This window comes from Lathamus discolor, chromosome Z, assembly GCF_037157495.1.
Source record: "Lathamus discolor isolate bLatDis1 chromosome Z, bLatDis1.hap1, whole genome shotgun sequence".
NCBI classification, from domain to species: Eukaryota; Metazoa; Chordata; class Aves; order Psittaciformes; family Psittacidae; genus Lathamus; species Lathamus discolor.
This window is the reverse complement of record NC_088909.1, coordinates 83,356,147-83,371,567: the sequence shown is the minus strand read 5'-3', so window position 1 is coordinate 83,371,567 and position 15,421 is coordinate 83,356,147. Positions and strand designations below refer to the sequence as shown.

General features: G+C 40.5%; 1 protein-coding gene across 1 annotated transcript in view; it reads right to left on the bottom strand.

The window, feature by feature from the left end:
- The window catches only part of PGM5 (phosphoglucomutase 5), a 64,993-nt gene extending 49,572 nt beyond the window's left edge, over positions 1 to 15,421 (bottom strand). The window contains exons 1-5 of the mRNA XM_065663036.1: positions 15,100 to 15,421; positions 7,823 to 7,985; positions 5,468 to 5,614; positions 2,229 to 2,354; positions 671 to 861 (exon numbers count right to left, since the gene is read on the bottom strand). Coding sequence (XP_065519108.1) covers positions 671 to 861; positions 2,229 to 2,354; positions 5,468 to 5,614; positions 7,823 to 7,985; positions 15,100 to 15,360 — 888 coding nt within the window. The 5' untranslated portion in view covers positions 15,361 to 15,421. The remainder of the gene's footprint in view (positions 1 to 670; positions 862 to 2,228; positions 2,355 to 5,467; positions 5,615 to 7,822; positions 7,986 to 15,099) is intronic.

Below are 15,421 nucleotides of genomic sequence, written 5' to 3'. Positions count from 1 at the left end.
ACATGACACTTCAGTAGGTCTGTTCCTGCCAGGGAATGCTTATGTAGGAGAATATTTTTGCCAATGACAAGCACTATATAGGGAGTAGGAGGGTGTTTTGTGTTTACTGACAACAGAAAACACTTCTGTTCTTCAGAACCTTTTCATCTTTCTCCCACCCTGTCAGGACAAAAAGTTATTTCTGTAACACTTTGCTATTTATAATGCTAATAATACAAAAAAAAAAAAAAAACAACAAAACCTCTAAGCCAAACAGTGATTATGATTCAGTGCTTTATTTAGCTAAAAAATCCTTCAATTTATAATGTCAACCAGAAAGGACTTAACTTAGTTATTACTTACTGCGACAAGTCTGTATTACTTATATATCCTGTCTCTTCCTAACCAGGAAATAAAAGTATTACAACAGTACAAGATAAAACCAGCCTAATATTTAAAGAATTATCATTCGTCATTCAAATCCTGCTTGATTTGCAGTCATCTGCAGAGACAAATTACAACATATGTGTCTGATTTATGGGTTGCAAACACTATCATCTGTACCTGAAAGTAATACCATTTTCAGCTTCAAGGGCTTACTGAAAAGCAAATAAATTATACCTACATGTCCCACATCTGACCCCAGACAAAACAGCTACGGTGAAACCTCCAGACAGCTCAAAATACTTACTCCATCAGCATCAAAAGCAGCTCCAAATCCATACTCGCCACCTCTCATAGCCTCTAGCAAGGCAGTTGCATATGTTAAATTGGGATCAGGAGGCTGTCCACCAAAGTCCTCCAGAGGAATACAGTTTATGGCAGAATTTGCAGGGGCTCCCAGTTCATCACACAGGATTCTTCTCACATAAGGTCCCATAACTGCAAAATCAGAAATCTGCCATGCAGTCACGAAAGCGTATGCTTGACACTCAAATTTTTCACAGCACCATGGAGACTTGATACGAAATGTACTTGGAGCAATTCTATACATCTGTCCTAGCGACAAAACCCAAACTACCATTTCACAGAGGAGTGTGTGATTGTCCCCCCAGTAAACATCAATTGGCAATTCAGCATTGAAAACCCAGTTCCCCACTAGTGGAACTGCAAAAAAAGTAATCACTGCGTGGTGAAAGATGCAAGTTTTATTCACCCATTACTAAGTAAAGATGTTATCATACACATAGAGGGTTTTTCTCACTAGAATAAAAATAAGATGCTATTCTATGTGCCCCAGAATGCAAACCACAGTTTAACACATAATAGCAAGGAAAGTAAACAGTAAGGAAATACAAATGGGAAATACACTTACCTCAACATTCCAATTCATGTTAAAATTGCAACAGGTTTGTCCACCAAAGAATTTCACCACATTTTAGTTACTACCATGTAGATACTAAATAAAAACTTCCTCAAGACTAACTTCAAAATAACTTCTTTATTTTGTTAAAGATATGGGCAACCAAGACCCCAGCTCATGCTGTTATATAGCATAACTAGGATTTGCATTTGGTGGCTGAAGGGACTGTTAACAACTGACTGAGTTCTCTGCATCCCTGAGGCAGGTGTGAACAGGTCATTCAGAGGGAAAAAGAATCACACCCTGGTGTTCTCTCTTTCTCCTGCCTTACTCCAAAATCTGGCTAACTGGAGCAACTATAATGTGAGGTAAAACTATACAAGAAATGTGTTCAAGAAAATGTAGGTGCTAATTCTGTAAAATTACAGTAAAAAATAAGTCAGGTTCTTACCAAAAGTACACTTCTTACAAATCACTCTTTTCTATGTCAGTGTTAAACTATCAACACCTACAGGCATATAAGCATATTCCAGAGATGCAGAGCTAAAACCAACTTTGTAAGACAGTTTGTCCACATACAGGTGGTCCTCTTTAGTGTTCACTACATCTCATCCAGAAAGCCTTTAGATATGATGCCACAACAAAGGACAAGCCCCAGCTATCTTTGATAGATTGCTCCAGTGGTTATTCACAGTTACCCATAGGCCTTCACTTCTTTACCAAGAAAGATAAACCTCTTTGCCTAATAAGGGACCTAACCAGTTGTTAAGTTTGCTCTTGTTATTAGCATATGTTCAAATCCTTTCTTATTACTCTTAACCTTACTAAAAACTCTGACTTTAATACCCTGTACTTTTATCGGGCAACTATTATGGTGTACAGTCTTTATTGGGAAGCTATTGCAGTGTACCTACAATTCTGTCCTGATAACAGCTTAACTTCATACCTCCATTCATGGCGTCAATCCTTATTTTGATCTGGTTGGGTCCGGTCAGCAAATTTCTGATAGCATTGAAGTCAAAGATATTTCGAAGGAGATTGAGGTAGATATCCACAGAATCCACAATTTCCACTAGAAAAATCAGATAGGAAAAAATCAGTACAGTTTGCACATGGGAAAATACCCCTCTTAGCACACTTCTACCAGCCACGCAACTCAATTAAAATTGGAGCACGTGACCTTCACATAACATGGAGCCCATAGAGGCAAAGTCAAAGACTTTTACTGGTTTCAGTGTGACTACCATCAAACTTTAAGCTTTGCAACGATCAACAGTTTTGCCTGCTAAAGGAATGCAGCGATAATGTAAGTTGACACTTTCTATTTCACTGAAAACATTCATGAGAATACAATATATCAAAGTAAACTCTATTTGTCATTCATTAAGTCACTGAACATCTTTTCAAGCTAAAAAAAAGTATTCTCAAAGGATGAAAGATGTCTATGCAAAGTTGAAGCCATATGTTCTATTCTTCCACCTGACAGCAGTATGTATCGGCACTAATCCATCAGCAGAAACATACAGCCTACTCCTTACAGTGCTGGCAGCAGGAATATCTGTCTCCAGTTTGTTGTCAATCTATCATTATACTTCTGCATTTTATATGTCATTGGTTTAGAAAAGTTAGGCTCAGATACAACATCTGGTTTTTGCTAAGGTCTTAATAATTTGAATTTTAAATTCATAAAAGCAGAGAGCTACAATCTTTTCAGTTGTCTTGAATGTAAAACCTTATATTAAAATGAAAGTAAGTCTGTCATAATATTACAAATAACTGTTAAAAGCCATGCTCCTCAATCACCTTGGAATGTATGATTTTTCCTGATTAAATTAAAAAGCATATGTTATACAATTGTCTTTTTATCTGGTTAAACAAGTATCTTGAAAAATTACAGTTACAAGTTAAATTGTAACTTAGAAAATCAGCCAGTTTTGCTCAGAAACAGTGACTTCATGCTAATGCTGTTCTTCAGGATAACATGAAAATGTGTTGTGGTTTAAACAAAGTCAGCCATAAACCACACAGCCCGTCCCCTCACTCCCCACCTTCTTGCCCTCCCCCTGCTCCTGGAGGGATGGAGAGGAGGATCGAAAAGAATGCAACTCCCACGGGTTGACATAAAAACAGTCTAGTAACTAAGGTATAACACAAATCACTGCTGCTACCACCAATAATAGTAATGATAAAGGAAATAACAAGGGGAAAGTATACAACACCTCAACACCAGCCGACCAATAACTTGCCCCACTAACCCCAGCCGAGCACCGACTGATACCTCGTCCAACCCTGCAGTCCTAACCCTTCCGGGTAACTCTCCATTACATCCTGGGCATGACATGCTGTGGTATGGAATACCTCTTTGGACAGTTTGGGTCAGGTGTCCTGTCTTTGCTTCCTCCCAGCTTCCCCTCCTCCCTGGCAGAGCATGAGGCTCAGAAAGTCCTTGGTCAGACCAAACATTTGAGCAGCAACTAAGAACATTGGCGTTATCAGCACTGCTCCCAGGCCAAAAAATGAAAACATAGCACTGCACTAGCTACTAAGAAGGAGAAAAATAACTGCTACTGCTGAACCCAGGACAAAATGACACAGGCATTTTTTGGGCCTGAGAAGAACACTTAGAATAGATCACAATGATACACTTGACTGGACAAATAAACAAACAAAAAAATGGTTCTCAAGGCTGAAAAGCAACCTGCAAAACCTATTTGGAAATCAGTTAATTGTATGTTATATGCTGGAAGTGTCAAGGATTCACTAAAATTACACTACTATATATCTTCTATGCCTTGTTCCCAACGATGTTTAAGTAGGCTATAAGCTTTACACATATGAACAAGCGCCTCAACTTCAGTGAAGCTGCTCACACATGTTAAGATAAACTGCATGTAAGATTAAAGTCTGAAACTTATTTTAGGTCCTGCCATACCCAACTGGTTTAGTCTCAGTTGCTTCAATACTTCTGTAGCCTTGATTCATACAACTGAAAAATTGATTGTTAGTTCATACAACTGAAAAAGTAGACGTTTTAAATACATCAAAATTATTTTCATTATTTCTGCACTTCCGTTCTGCATTCAGACCTGTGTAAAGTATAATCATTCATGTACTTATAAGCCTATCACACTGCTTCAGTATGGATCCCTGGCAGCTCTACTGTGCCAGGATGATGTATTCTGGGAAGAGATGATTGGGAAATGATTTTTCCTTGAAAAATGTTCACACAAATTGCAATTGTTTTAAGTCTGTTTTCATACTACCTTTAAGAGGTAGTACTTTAGAGGGTGTACTCCAGTTTCATTTAGAAAAATATCATTTGCAGAGATTGAAAAGTTGAAAAGCAAAATTTTAAACCGTGGCAATCATACAGTTTCAGAGTGGTGCTGGAGCTGAATTTTCTTTCCTTTTTGTTTGCCTAAAAAGCCAATCATATTATTTGCAATAACAATTGGGAAAAAAAATCATAATTTAAGGGGGTTTTAATCAAAAACATTAATTATTAGAATGTACTGCATCTCAAACTATAAAGTTTTGGTGGAAAACAAACTAGCCTTAATTCCAGGATATCAGGAATGAAGAAGAGTTCTTCAAACCACATGGAGATTTATAGTATGTGAAATACTGTCTGGACCCCTTCCTTTGCTTTTGACTCCTTCAGAAAAAATGGCTGTGTTAGCTCATTTCAACTGAAGTGTAGGCATAAAAGTATTCACATCTTTAAAATGAAACATATGTTTAAGCACTCCCTTTACACTTGGAGTCATTAGATGTACATTACCTTACACATCCCACAACTTTTCAGGAAGTGTGAGCAAAGAATGAATAAACTGAGACTCTCGCAAACACTTTTGTCAATTAGACTTCCATGAGCAAGCCACTCCTAGTCCAAAAATGTTTGTGTTTGGTGTTTAACTACCAGCAAGCCTAAGCACAACTATTTGGCAAAAATGAATGGCAAAAGAACGGTGGGAACTGGTTAAATGATGAGGACTCAGGCACTTGTAAGTCTGTAACTCAGCTTCTTTATGTGCAAAACAAATGCAACACTTACCCATGTGCCTAATATTTTGATAACTTGTAGTAAGGCATCTTGAAGAAGTAAAGTTATGTTTAAGTAATTACCCATTATCATTTTGCATCAGAATCAATGCATAGAGCATGCATAAAAGCATGTGTTGATACCTCGGAAAGGTTTGAATTTGTTCTCCAGATCAAATTCTTGTCTTCCTAGGCGTGATAAATCAACTCTGAGATCAGGACAAATGGCATATTCCTCCAAGGTTTTGCTGATTTGATAGATTTTATCTGAGACTATATCTGGAGCAGGTCCTGTAAAAGAAGCCAAAAATGTGGTGGGTCATTTTTATTAAACGAAGGTTCCCTACTCAAAAAGTGAGTGCTATAATAAACAGATTTCTTAATGTTATTTCAGAAATATATTCTGAAATATATTTCAGGAATAAACCCAAAGAAAGGTCTGTTCTTTCAGTGTAACACAGGTTTAAAACATTCGTTGGAAAAACGTAACATGGAAATCCAGTGTGTTACTTGGAACGTTTTGATTCACAAAGAGTATTTAACTATTCAGAGCAGGACAGTAAGGGAACCAAAAACCCCACATCCATCCTTCTTTGGGTTTACTGCTCAAAGACTACCATTTTTTATTCTACATGGGATCTCAGCATACTTATTAAAGGAAAGCCTGTCCTCAGCAGCAGTTCCTGGTGTTTCACAGGGCTTCCTGCAAATGCCAAATGCGCACTTGTGAAGGCGAGACAGCTTTGTGTTTCATGTTATTTCATTAGATATAATTATCACTTTCAAAAGTCTTAGCATTTTGACAGTGGTGTTCTATTGCAGCTTTCCTCCAATAACTTAATGAAATATATCTTTATCTTTTACATGATCTCTCCCCTATTCCAAAGCCTCTGTCTGTCTTTCCAGGGTCAACTTCCCACTCCTCTATAGTGCTACTATAATCAATGCAGTTTTGCTATGTCTATTAGTGTGTTTCATCTCGGATACATTATACCAGATGGTCCACAGCTCACTCAGCTCTTCATTTGGCTTAGAAAATGACTTCTTACTCTTCTAATCCAAACCCATGAAAGTGGTGGATTTCATTAGTTCCAGATCATTCTTGATAGATAGATGTACTGTCTACTAATACTGCCAGATAAAGAGATCCCACAGCGTTGCTCCACATTATCTCCTACATCTATAGAAACAAACTGCTTCTGCCTGGACTAGATCTGCAAAATAGACTGAGCACAGCAAAAAAGCCCTGCTTAGGAGCTTGTCATGATGCCTAAACATTCTCTCAAAAACCTTGCTTAATAATGAACTTTCATTTTTCTCAGCTGCAACTTAAACCAACTACTTTTCATTACATCCCTCCTGATTATCATACATAACTGAACATTGTAACCTGTGCTTGAGGAGTGTTTCATATTTAAAGCTTATTAGCCTGTTTGAATTTTCTTTAAAAAGGTAAAGCACACTAAAAAGAATGCCCCACCAACTGTTAACCATTAATCAAAGAGATTCTAGGTGTATATGGTATTTTGAAGTTTATAGAGTGCTAATGCATCTAACAGTTTGGCTCTGGTATGACAGTGCTGTGACCCTGGCTTTCTCACTGTCTGACCTTACACAGTCCCTTTAATCTCTCTGGGATTCAAGCCTATTCAGTTTATAAAATCATACTGGTTTAACCATGCATGTTTTTCAATTAAACAAGGAACACAAGAGAGCATCCCCTTCTCAAGTTCTCCCACCTTCAAAATGGGAAAGGAAGCACTATTTTAGAAGCACTTTCAGTTTTTTGAGATGGAAACCACTCTACATGTATGAGGTATACAAGATGTTTTACGGGTGTACACAGATCTGTAACATAAAACATGCTTAATGTATAACATAGCTACATGTGTTAGTTTGCCAGTTTTGGAAAACAAGACATTAGCTGTATATAAACTCCCATTATTCAACAGTGTAATTGCAATAGCTAAAATGGAACAACCTTCTCCCTCAATAAGAGCAGTTATTTCCTGGGTAAACATGAGAAATGCTTTCTTCCATACAAGACAATGAGTTATATTGCTTACAGCACTTCTGAAATCACAAGCTTTAAAGTAAACGCCAACAAAAGCAACACAGAAATACTAGCAAAAGAGCTCCCTCAAAGGCATCTTTATAAAAGGATCAGGCTGTTACAATGACCTGGCACGCTACAAGAAATGCTATAAAAATGGGATGGTGAACCTCTTGTTTATAGAAATCTTACAACTACCATGAGGATTCCAATGAACATTGAATTCTTATTGTACAGACCCATGTAAAAAAATACACTCCTATTACTGAATATAAAAAATTATATGCATACATTCTTCATTGTTTTACCAGAACAAATGAAAAACACACAGTTGAAGTCAGCAGTTATCCTTGTCAGCATATTTTCATCTGTCCTTGTTTAAACCACGACATCATCATACCAAGATTCAGTGTAACAATGTGTTATTAAAAACCAAACAACCCTACCTCCATTGGCAACCTCGAACTTGACTCCAAACTCTCCTCCGGGTCCCCCAGGACTGTGGCTAGCTGTTAAAATAATTCCACCAGCTGCTTTGATCTTTCGGATGATACATGAAACAGCAGGTGTGGATAAGATACCGTTCTGTCCAATAACCAATCTGCCGATCTAGGTGGAAAAGGAAGTCAAAGGACTGTGAATGGTACTAGACTTTTGAAAACTAGTAAGTAAACACAGACACGTACATACATAGGTATACATGAATAGGATAGAAATTGTAAAGTCCTAGTATGGAAGTTATTCTTTTGCAGAGAAATACACATACATGAGTTGGTTTCATGCTAATCTGGAGCACTGACAAAAAAATACTGTATCCTGGCACATTTAATTCCAGTGGACTGTGACTTGCATAGCCACAGTAAATAGCATAGTATAGTACACTAGCATAGTATACTAGTATAGTATATATATAGTATAGTGTATATATATATAGTATAGTATACTAGTGTAGTATGGTATACTAGCGTACAGTAAAGCAAGAGCACAGCCATGGCAGTGATTTGCAAAGCTCCCCGGCATAGCACTGGGCTATGATCTTGCTATGCAACCCTTTCATGTATCCCCGCATACGGGGAATCCCGAAACGGGAAATCCCCTCACATACCAATAGAGTTTAGGCCTGACTGCGTGGCTACAGTTTGCAGGGCTTTAACTAGCATAAAAGAGAACACCAAACAAATTGCCTTTCATGGAGCAGCCTTTCAGTCCAAACACAAATTTCACTACATACTAGAACCTGTAGTCTCTGTAAATTACATCTCTACTACCAAGACATCCTTGGATGTCCTTCCCTAAGGAAACTACTGCTCCTCCTTTAGCCACCAGTGACTGCTTGGCCACTCCAGATGAAAAGGGTGTGTTTCCCAGGTCACAACTGAGCAGGGGAAGCTCCCACCATTCTTAAAGGGAACAAATGTTTTCAGGTGACGTTATTAAACACTGACTCAATGCGTTTGGCATTATGCTGCAAGGTTCCAATTTCAAAACCTTGCCTTCATCCCCTACACAGATACTACAGTTTCACCTCAACATAAATAATCTAGGAGCCAGCCAGAAATGTATTTACAAAGAAACACAGAAGAGTCCCAGATCCTGGGATACAGGCAGATACGAAAAAAAAAAAAAAGAAGGGAGAAGGGGAAGTTAGTGTCATGGATCAGAACTGAGGCAGCTGCATACGGAGCTTAAAAGGATACTGACAAAGCTGGGGGGAAGGGGGATTTATATCCTCACTTAAAAAAAAAAAACAACAACAACAAACATGCACACACAATTAAGTAATAGTTTAGGGTGGTGGTGCAGAATACTGAATCCTTCTCACTCATCTAAAAGCAGACTGGAATTCAACCTCAGATTTCCTTATCTAGTTTGAGAAAGATTTGATAGATCTATCGTATGTGTGGCAAAGCAACAGTTCAGGAGGTGTTGCTACCTGCCAATTTTCTATAAAAAGCTGTTTCTTCATACATAGACTAACTTCTTCTGGGTCTATGAAATTATTTATTATTTCTATGAAACTATTTAAATGTTTCAAATAATTTCAGAAAAGCAAGGGATTAATACATAACTTATTTAGCCTGGTTTCGAAAACTATTTTAATAAAAAAAAAATCTACATTGAAATTATCAATTTCTAAAGTAAGCACAAGTTACTTTCTTGCTAACCCTCACAAAGCACAAACTAAGATTAGACATTTCTCTTTTACTCAGAATTACAAGATCTGCTTTTCTGCTTTGAAATTAAAAATAATGCACAGAACAACATACTCCATTAGCTGAGATTTCTACCTCAAGATCTGACGATAGGACAAATGTTTGTCCACCTTGTTTACTTTTCACAGCTTTTGCAGATAATTTTGAAGCCTATGTATTACTAGAAACCAGGAAAGCTATCAAAATTGGAAGTACAGTTCATGGAAAAGCTTCCGAGGTCCATTTTACTTGCTCTTGTTACTGACTGGAAAACATTATGTTTCACTGTCTTTTTTTCTCCCAGATTAGAGCAATTCTTAAGGAAATGAAAGAAAATGAACGGAGAAAAAGAAAAAAAAGTTAAGAAACAAATAATTTTGTTCTATTATAATGAAAACATTTTCCAGGGAAAACAATATCCTTTTCAGGAGAAAAAAAAAGTAAATCAGCAAAATCCACATTTTCTGTTCCACAAAATCCACGTGTCTGTTTCAACATACTCTTTTAAAGCAGTGCTTCCACTGACGTATCAGTCGGTGCGAGAGGAGCATATGTACAGTTAACACGTAATACCACACAGCTGAACCTGATTTCTGCTCAAATCAGTGGTATTAAACAATTCTGTTTCCTATTCATACCATGGCTCGTAAGACCGTTGTGTTTATGCTATGATTTAACCACTGCCAATTGTTCTGAAGCACTAGAAAAAACATAGAATGTTGGGAAATGGACTTTTAACAAACTCAGTTTCAGCCTGTACAACAGTACTCATGTACCTTTATTATAGAAAGAAAAGCATGATGAAAATAACTGCTGAAAAGATGTGTTTTGAATATTATCTCTCCCTTTTTTAAACTATGAAGCATGCAGAAAGCTAGAGCAGTGACTCAATCTTCCAAATACAGCTGTCAGAAACGGGTGCCAGCTCTTAAAACAGTATTGTATATGGGTAAGCAAAAGGAAGATGACAGGAATTACATTTTGCAAAATGCCTCACAAAAACATCACTGAATCTGTCTAGAAGTACTCAAGTATAAACACCTTAAACTTGCATACAGGTTTATCATGAGCTCGTGTTCTCTGTACTTCTTAATCTAAACTAGTGAGGTTTAGACTTTTGCCCCCATGAACACCTAAATGTTCTTTCAAAGCAAGAATACTTAGATTATTCAGAACGCACAAATTACCTGGCACTACCTCTTCACCACATTTTCTTTTTTTTTCCTGTTCAACATGTGTTGCACAAACCAGTCTCCCATTTTTTTCAGTGCCAATATTAATATGCACAGGAGTAACCTGCTTTGCCTTCTGCATTTTTCACCAGGCTATTATTTCTATACTACTTACAACTATCAGTTATTATACTAATTTCCATGCTATAGCAATAGTGCGATATTTAGCATATTAAGGATGCTGAAAGTGAAATTACGTGCATGATACACATGCAGTGATCACTGCAAAGAGCTTCACCTTATGTGCCAGAACTCCCTGAGGGCTGTGCAGACCTTAGAAACGTACACGTTACCTGTCTTTCTCTGCTCTCTTTATTTCAGTGGCAAGAGCGCACAACCTCATTCTCTCTTGGCCCAGAAGCTGTTCATTTTGTCTCTGAACCAAATACTATACTGACAATTAATTGTAAGTAAGGAACACTCAGATTTACAGACTTCTAGCAATCTGGGCTAAAAGAGTAAGTCCATGTACTGTCTCACAATTAAAGTTCCAGTAATATCCTTCTGAAAATCTTGGACAGTCTCATAGCATGGAAAGATTATCTTTGGAATTCAAAAACTTGCATGGCTAAGAGATCACAGGCATGTAACATCTCTTCTAATACTGTGCCCCTACGCCATGTTCTATTTTATCACTCTGCTTTTAGCAGCTACAAGCAGAAACAAAGACTATGATCCCCAGCAAACTGTTACAGCTGGAGGAATAGTCACCCTCACTGGTGCTTTACAAGGACATTTTTATGCAATATTACCACTTGCAGCTGTGCATTTTCAGACAATTCAGTTGATTATCATGGAGTCACTTAATGCTTTTTTTAATTATTTTCCCCAGTAATCTCTCACATGCCTCAGTCAATTAAACTTGAAAGAACGTGAAGCAAGCAGATTATATCCTGGACAGCACAGGGCTGTGCCTTCCCATCTTTTGCTGTTGTAACCCAAAGATGACTGAGTGCCACACTCAGTGCAGAAATAAACAGATTTATCATACAGGTCCAGGTAAGGAGGGCAAGATTTGCATGGAAGAACATGGAAATAAAACCAACATGCTATTATAAAGAAGACAACTGGAAAACTCTTTGCCATCTCAGGCTTTTACAGCATTACTAGCAATACTCCGTGATCTCTCTAGTATGTTGCTATGACTTTCAATATTTAGAATATGATCAGCATCTTCCCATCCGTCACCGAGACACAAACACAACAGCTTCTCATTTAAACCTATCCTAAACTTTGTATCAAAGAATGAGACACCACATCCAGTTGATGGGTCTAATGGAATACTTGCATTTAATTTGTAGCATAATTGTGTTATAAACATGGAACCTTTTACCCAATTCTTCCAGACATTAAGGTCACGCTACTCATGACAGGACTCAGGTGAAAAGGGAAACAGAGCCTCAGATACCCTCCTAACACCCCACTTTGCCAAACTGCTTGTTGCAACCAGGAATGGTACAGGACCTCTGTCTGGCTTTCCTCATGCTCCTGCATCCTCCCGTGACAGGCAATCACTTGCCCAAATGTGCTTGCTATAGCCCCAGCGGTGTGACCCATTGGAGGGTGACCCTGGTTAGCCACCTCCAGCTCTGAACAGAAAGATGTGGTGGAGCATGTGCTGGTTATGGTTGCTCATCACAGACCAACCCATAGCTGTTGCCATCAGAGGAAGCCAATACAGGCTATAGCTGTGGGGTGTGTACCTGCAGCCCCAAACTGCAGGGCACAAGCCCGAAGGACTGAAGATGAGAAGAAGGCAGCCCAAGCACCATCAGCTGACTGGGCAGGGGGCCTCAACTCATTCCTTGTACCGGGGCCTATGCCAACTGTGCTAGGCTGTTAACACAGGGGGAATGTGGGGTGAGTCACCAAATTAGAACAAGGGGAACCTAGCAACTCTAAAGGGCAATACATTTACAGTTGATAATAGAAAATCCCTTTTATTTTTGTACTCAGCAGGCACAATTAACCATAACACTTGGTATGTGTTTTCCAGGAAGGAGATTCAAGTTCACTTTATCAGCACTATGTGGCTATCCAAATCCTGGCACTCTGAGGTGGCTATAGGTTTTAAATGCAGCTTCAAAGCTTCCACACATTTCACTAGATCCTGCCTACACCAGCTCACTTCTTTCCTTGTGATACTGGCTACATGTCTTCTAATGACATCAACCTCATCCAAACGGAGAGATCTTTGCCCTCAGGAGTATTCCCCTCCTTTCCCTCCACTTACATAGCATAGCACTAAACAATGCCTTCACACAGGTTTAGGTATTTTCCCAGCAGATGTATTTTAACAGCCAAAGAATAAAACATACAAACAGTATTCAGTAAGTAAACATGAGGCTTATGCATTTGCAGTGTGCTTGATTGAAAGAGGGGTGAGAGTGGGCAGGGTAAGGATGGTAAAGAGGGGATGGATCACTATCATATGGAAGTGGGAAGCCTTTGCAGTGTCAATAGCACCCCACCAGCTGGCCTGCTGAAACTGTGAGCACTGTGACATTTTTAAGAGTATTATGCTTGAATTCAGATATTTGTGGGAACTGCGCGCAGAAAAGCTTGGGTCACGGCTTCAGAAAATACCAAAAAGAAACTGTGTTTCCAAGAAACTTGCAGTAACTTAAGAAAGGGGAAGCACCATGACAGCACTACTACAGATCTGCTAAGACCTGAAACAGAGCAAAATAGGGAACAGAACAAGCAGCAATAAGGAGGCAAGGTGACAGGAAAAATTAATCAGAAAGGAGTCTGGAATACAACCTAACCTGGCTGACAAGTCCCTGGTCTCCTAAACCCTAAACTTCTTGTCCTCTACAGCACCTCAGTCCTTGTGGTCACCTTGTGACTGTAACCTACTTCGCAGCTCCTACCGGTGTGCAAGGGCAGGCAAGGACCTCAGCCTCAGCAGCGCAGCTCTTGATGCAGGGCCTCACTTAGCTGTTGCTGCACTTTATCCCACCTGGTCAACAGGTACAATTCCACCCGCTCGACTGAGCTACACGAGGGAAGGGGGTAGGGAGCAGCACTTCTCCAGACACACCCCACCTCCCTCGCAATGCCCCTCACACCAGTCGGGTCCCCCTGCTTTGCACTCCCCCCCTGCATGCTCGCTCCCCACCACTGTGGACAAACCACCACCACCACGCTGCCCTGGCCAGTGTCCCCACCTTCACCAGTGTGCCCCCCAACAGCCCTCCTCGCACCCAAGGCCACGTAAGCCCCAGACTATACCAAACCCCCATGTGAGCAGCAAGTTTGCAAAAGCTACCCAGTATGTAACACCGCCAGCCTCTCTGAAATCTCGGGTATCACCCAGTGTCTGCTTGATTGTACCAGTGAAAACGTGCTTTAGAAATAAATTTAAAATACTCATTATTTATACCAGACTGGCTAATCCTCACAGCTTGTAGGTGACAATAAATAAGTAGCGGAAATTTAGACACATACAGAGATTCATTTCAAAGAGCTCCTGGTTATAAAACAGGCCTGCATTTAAAGAATTAAGCTTTTCAAAACAATTAAGAAAAAGTAAATTCACTAAAAAAAAAAAAAAACCAACAAAATATACATGTCTGTATATATGTGTTTGTATGTATGCATCACTTCTATCACCAGATCTGAAGAATCGATTTAGCCATCACGAAACACAGCAGCTTCAACTCTGCTTTGAAGGAGAGACTTAAAGTCTGCATCATCTGGCATTTCCAGCTTTCTGTATATATATACACACTGACACCTGAATGTGCATGCATTTACCAAAGACGTCCCTTTCCTTCCTGAGCTCGCTCCTATTTTCAATACTGCACAAGAAAAGCTATAGCCCGTTTGATCGCAGAGGTATTTGCCACGGTTGTTTTCTTGCATTTCATAATTTGTCCTTAAGATGCAGCCAAAACGCTGAATTCCTGTTGCTTCAACAACGCCGTTTTCCCTGAGCACTTTTTAAAGACCCTGAGCAGTAGGTATTTACATCTGATTCCTTCGCCTCCCGCATTTTTAATTCTGCTACATCAGCTCCTGCACAGCCAACCGGGTTTGCAACTCCCGCTCCTGCCCCAGCCTAAACCAGCCGGGCACGGCGCGTGCCGCAGCCCGCCGGGGCGATGCGCACAGACACAGCGGGCGCGCACACCCCCGACGGTGGCATCGGCCCGATCTGCGTGCTCCGCGCTGCCCGGGCTACGACATTAAAACCTCCTGCCCCGCTCCCGCTGGACGGCTCCGCGCTGCCCCACCGCGAGCAGGGCAGGGCAGGCGGCCCCGAGGGGGCGGCGGGAGCGCGCGCGGCCGGCTTACCCCGTTGGCCGCGGCCATCTGTACGACGATCTCGATGGCCGTCTTGCTGAAGTACCTGCCGTCGCTGCCCACCACCATGGTGCAGCCCTGGCGGTCGCGGAGGTCGACGGAGGAGAGGAGGCTCTGCACGAAGTTGGGCAGGTAGTTGCGCTGGCTCTCGAAGAGCGCTGTGGGCCGCCGCAGCCCCCCGCCGCCCGTCGGCCGCTGGTCCTCGTAGGGCGCCGTCTGCACGGTGAGCACGGGGATGGGGGTCCGCTCCATGGCGGCGCGCCACCCGCCCGCTGCGGCCCCGCTGGGCAGCGGCAGCCCTCAGGCAAGCTGC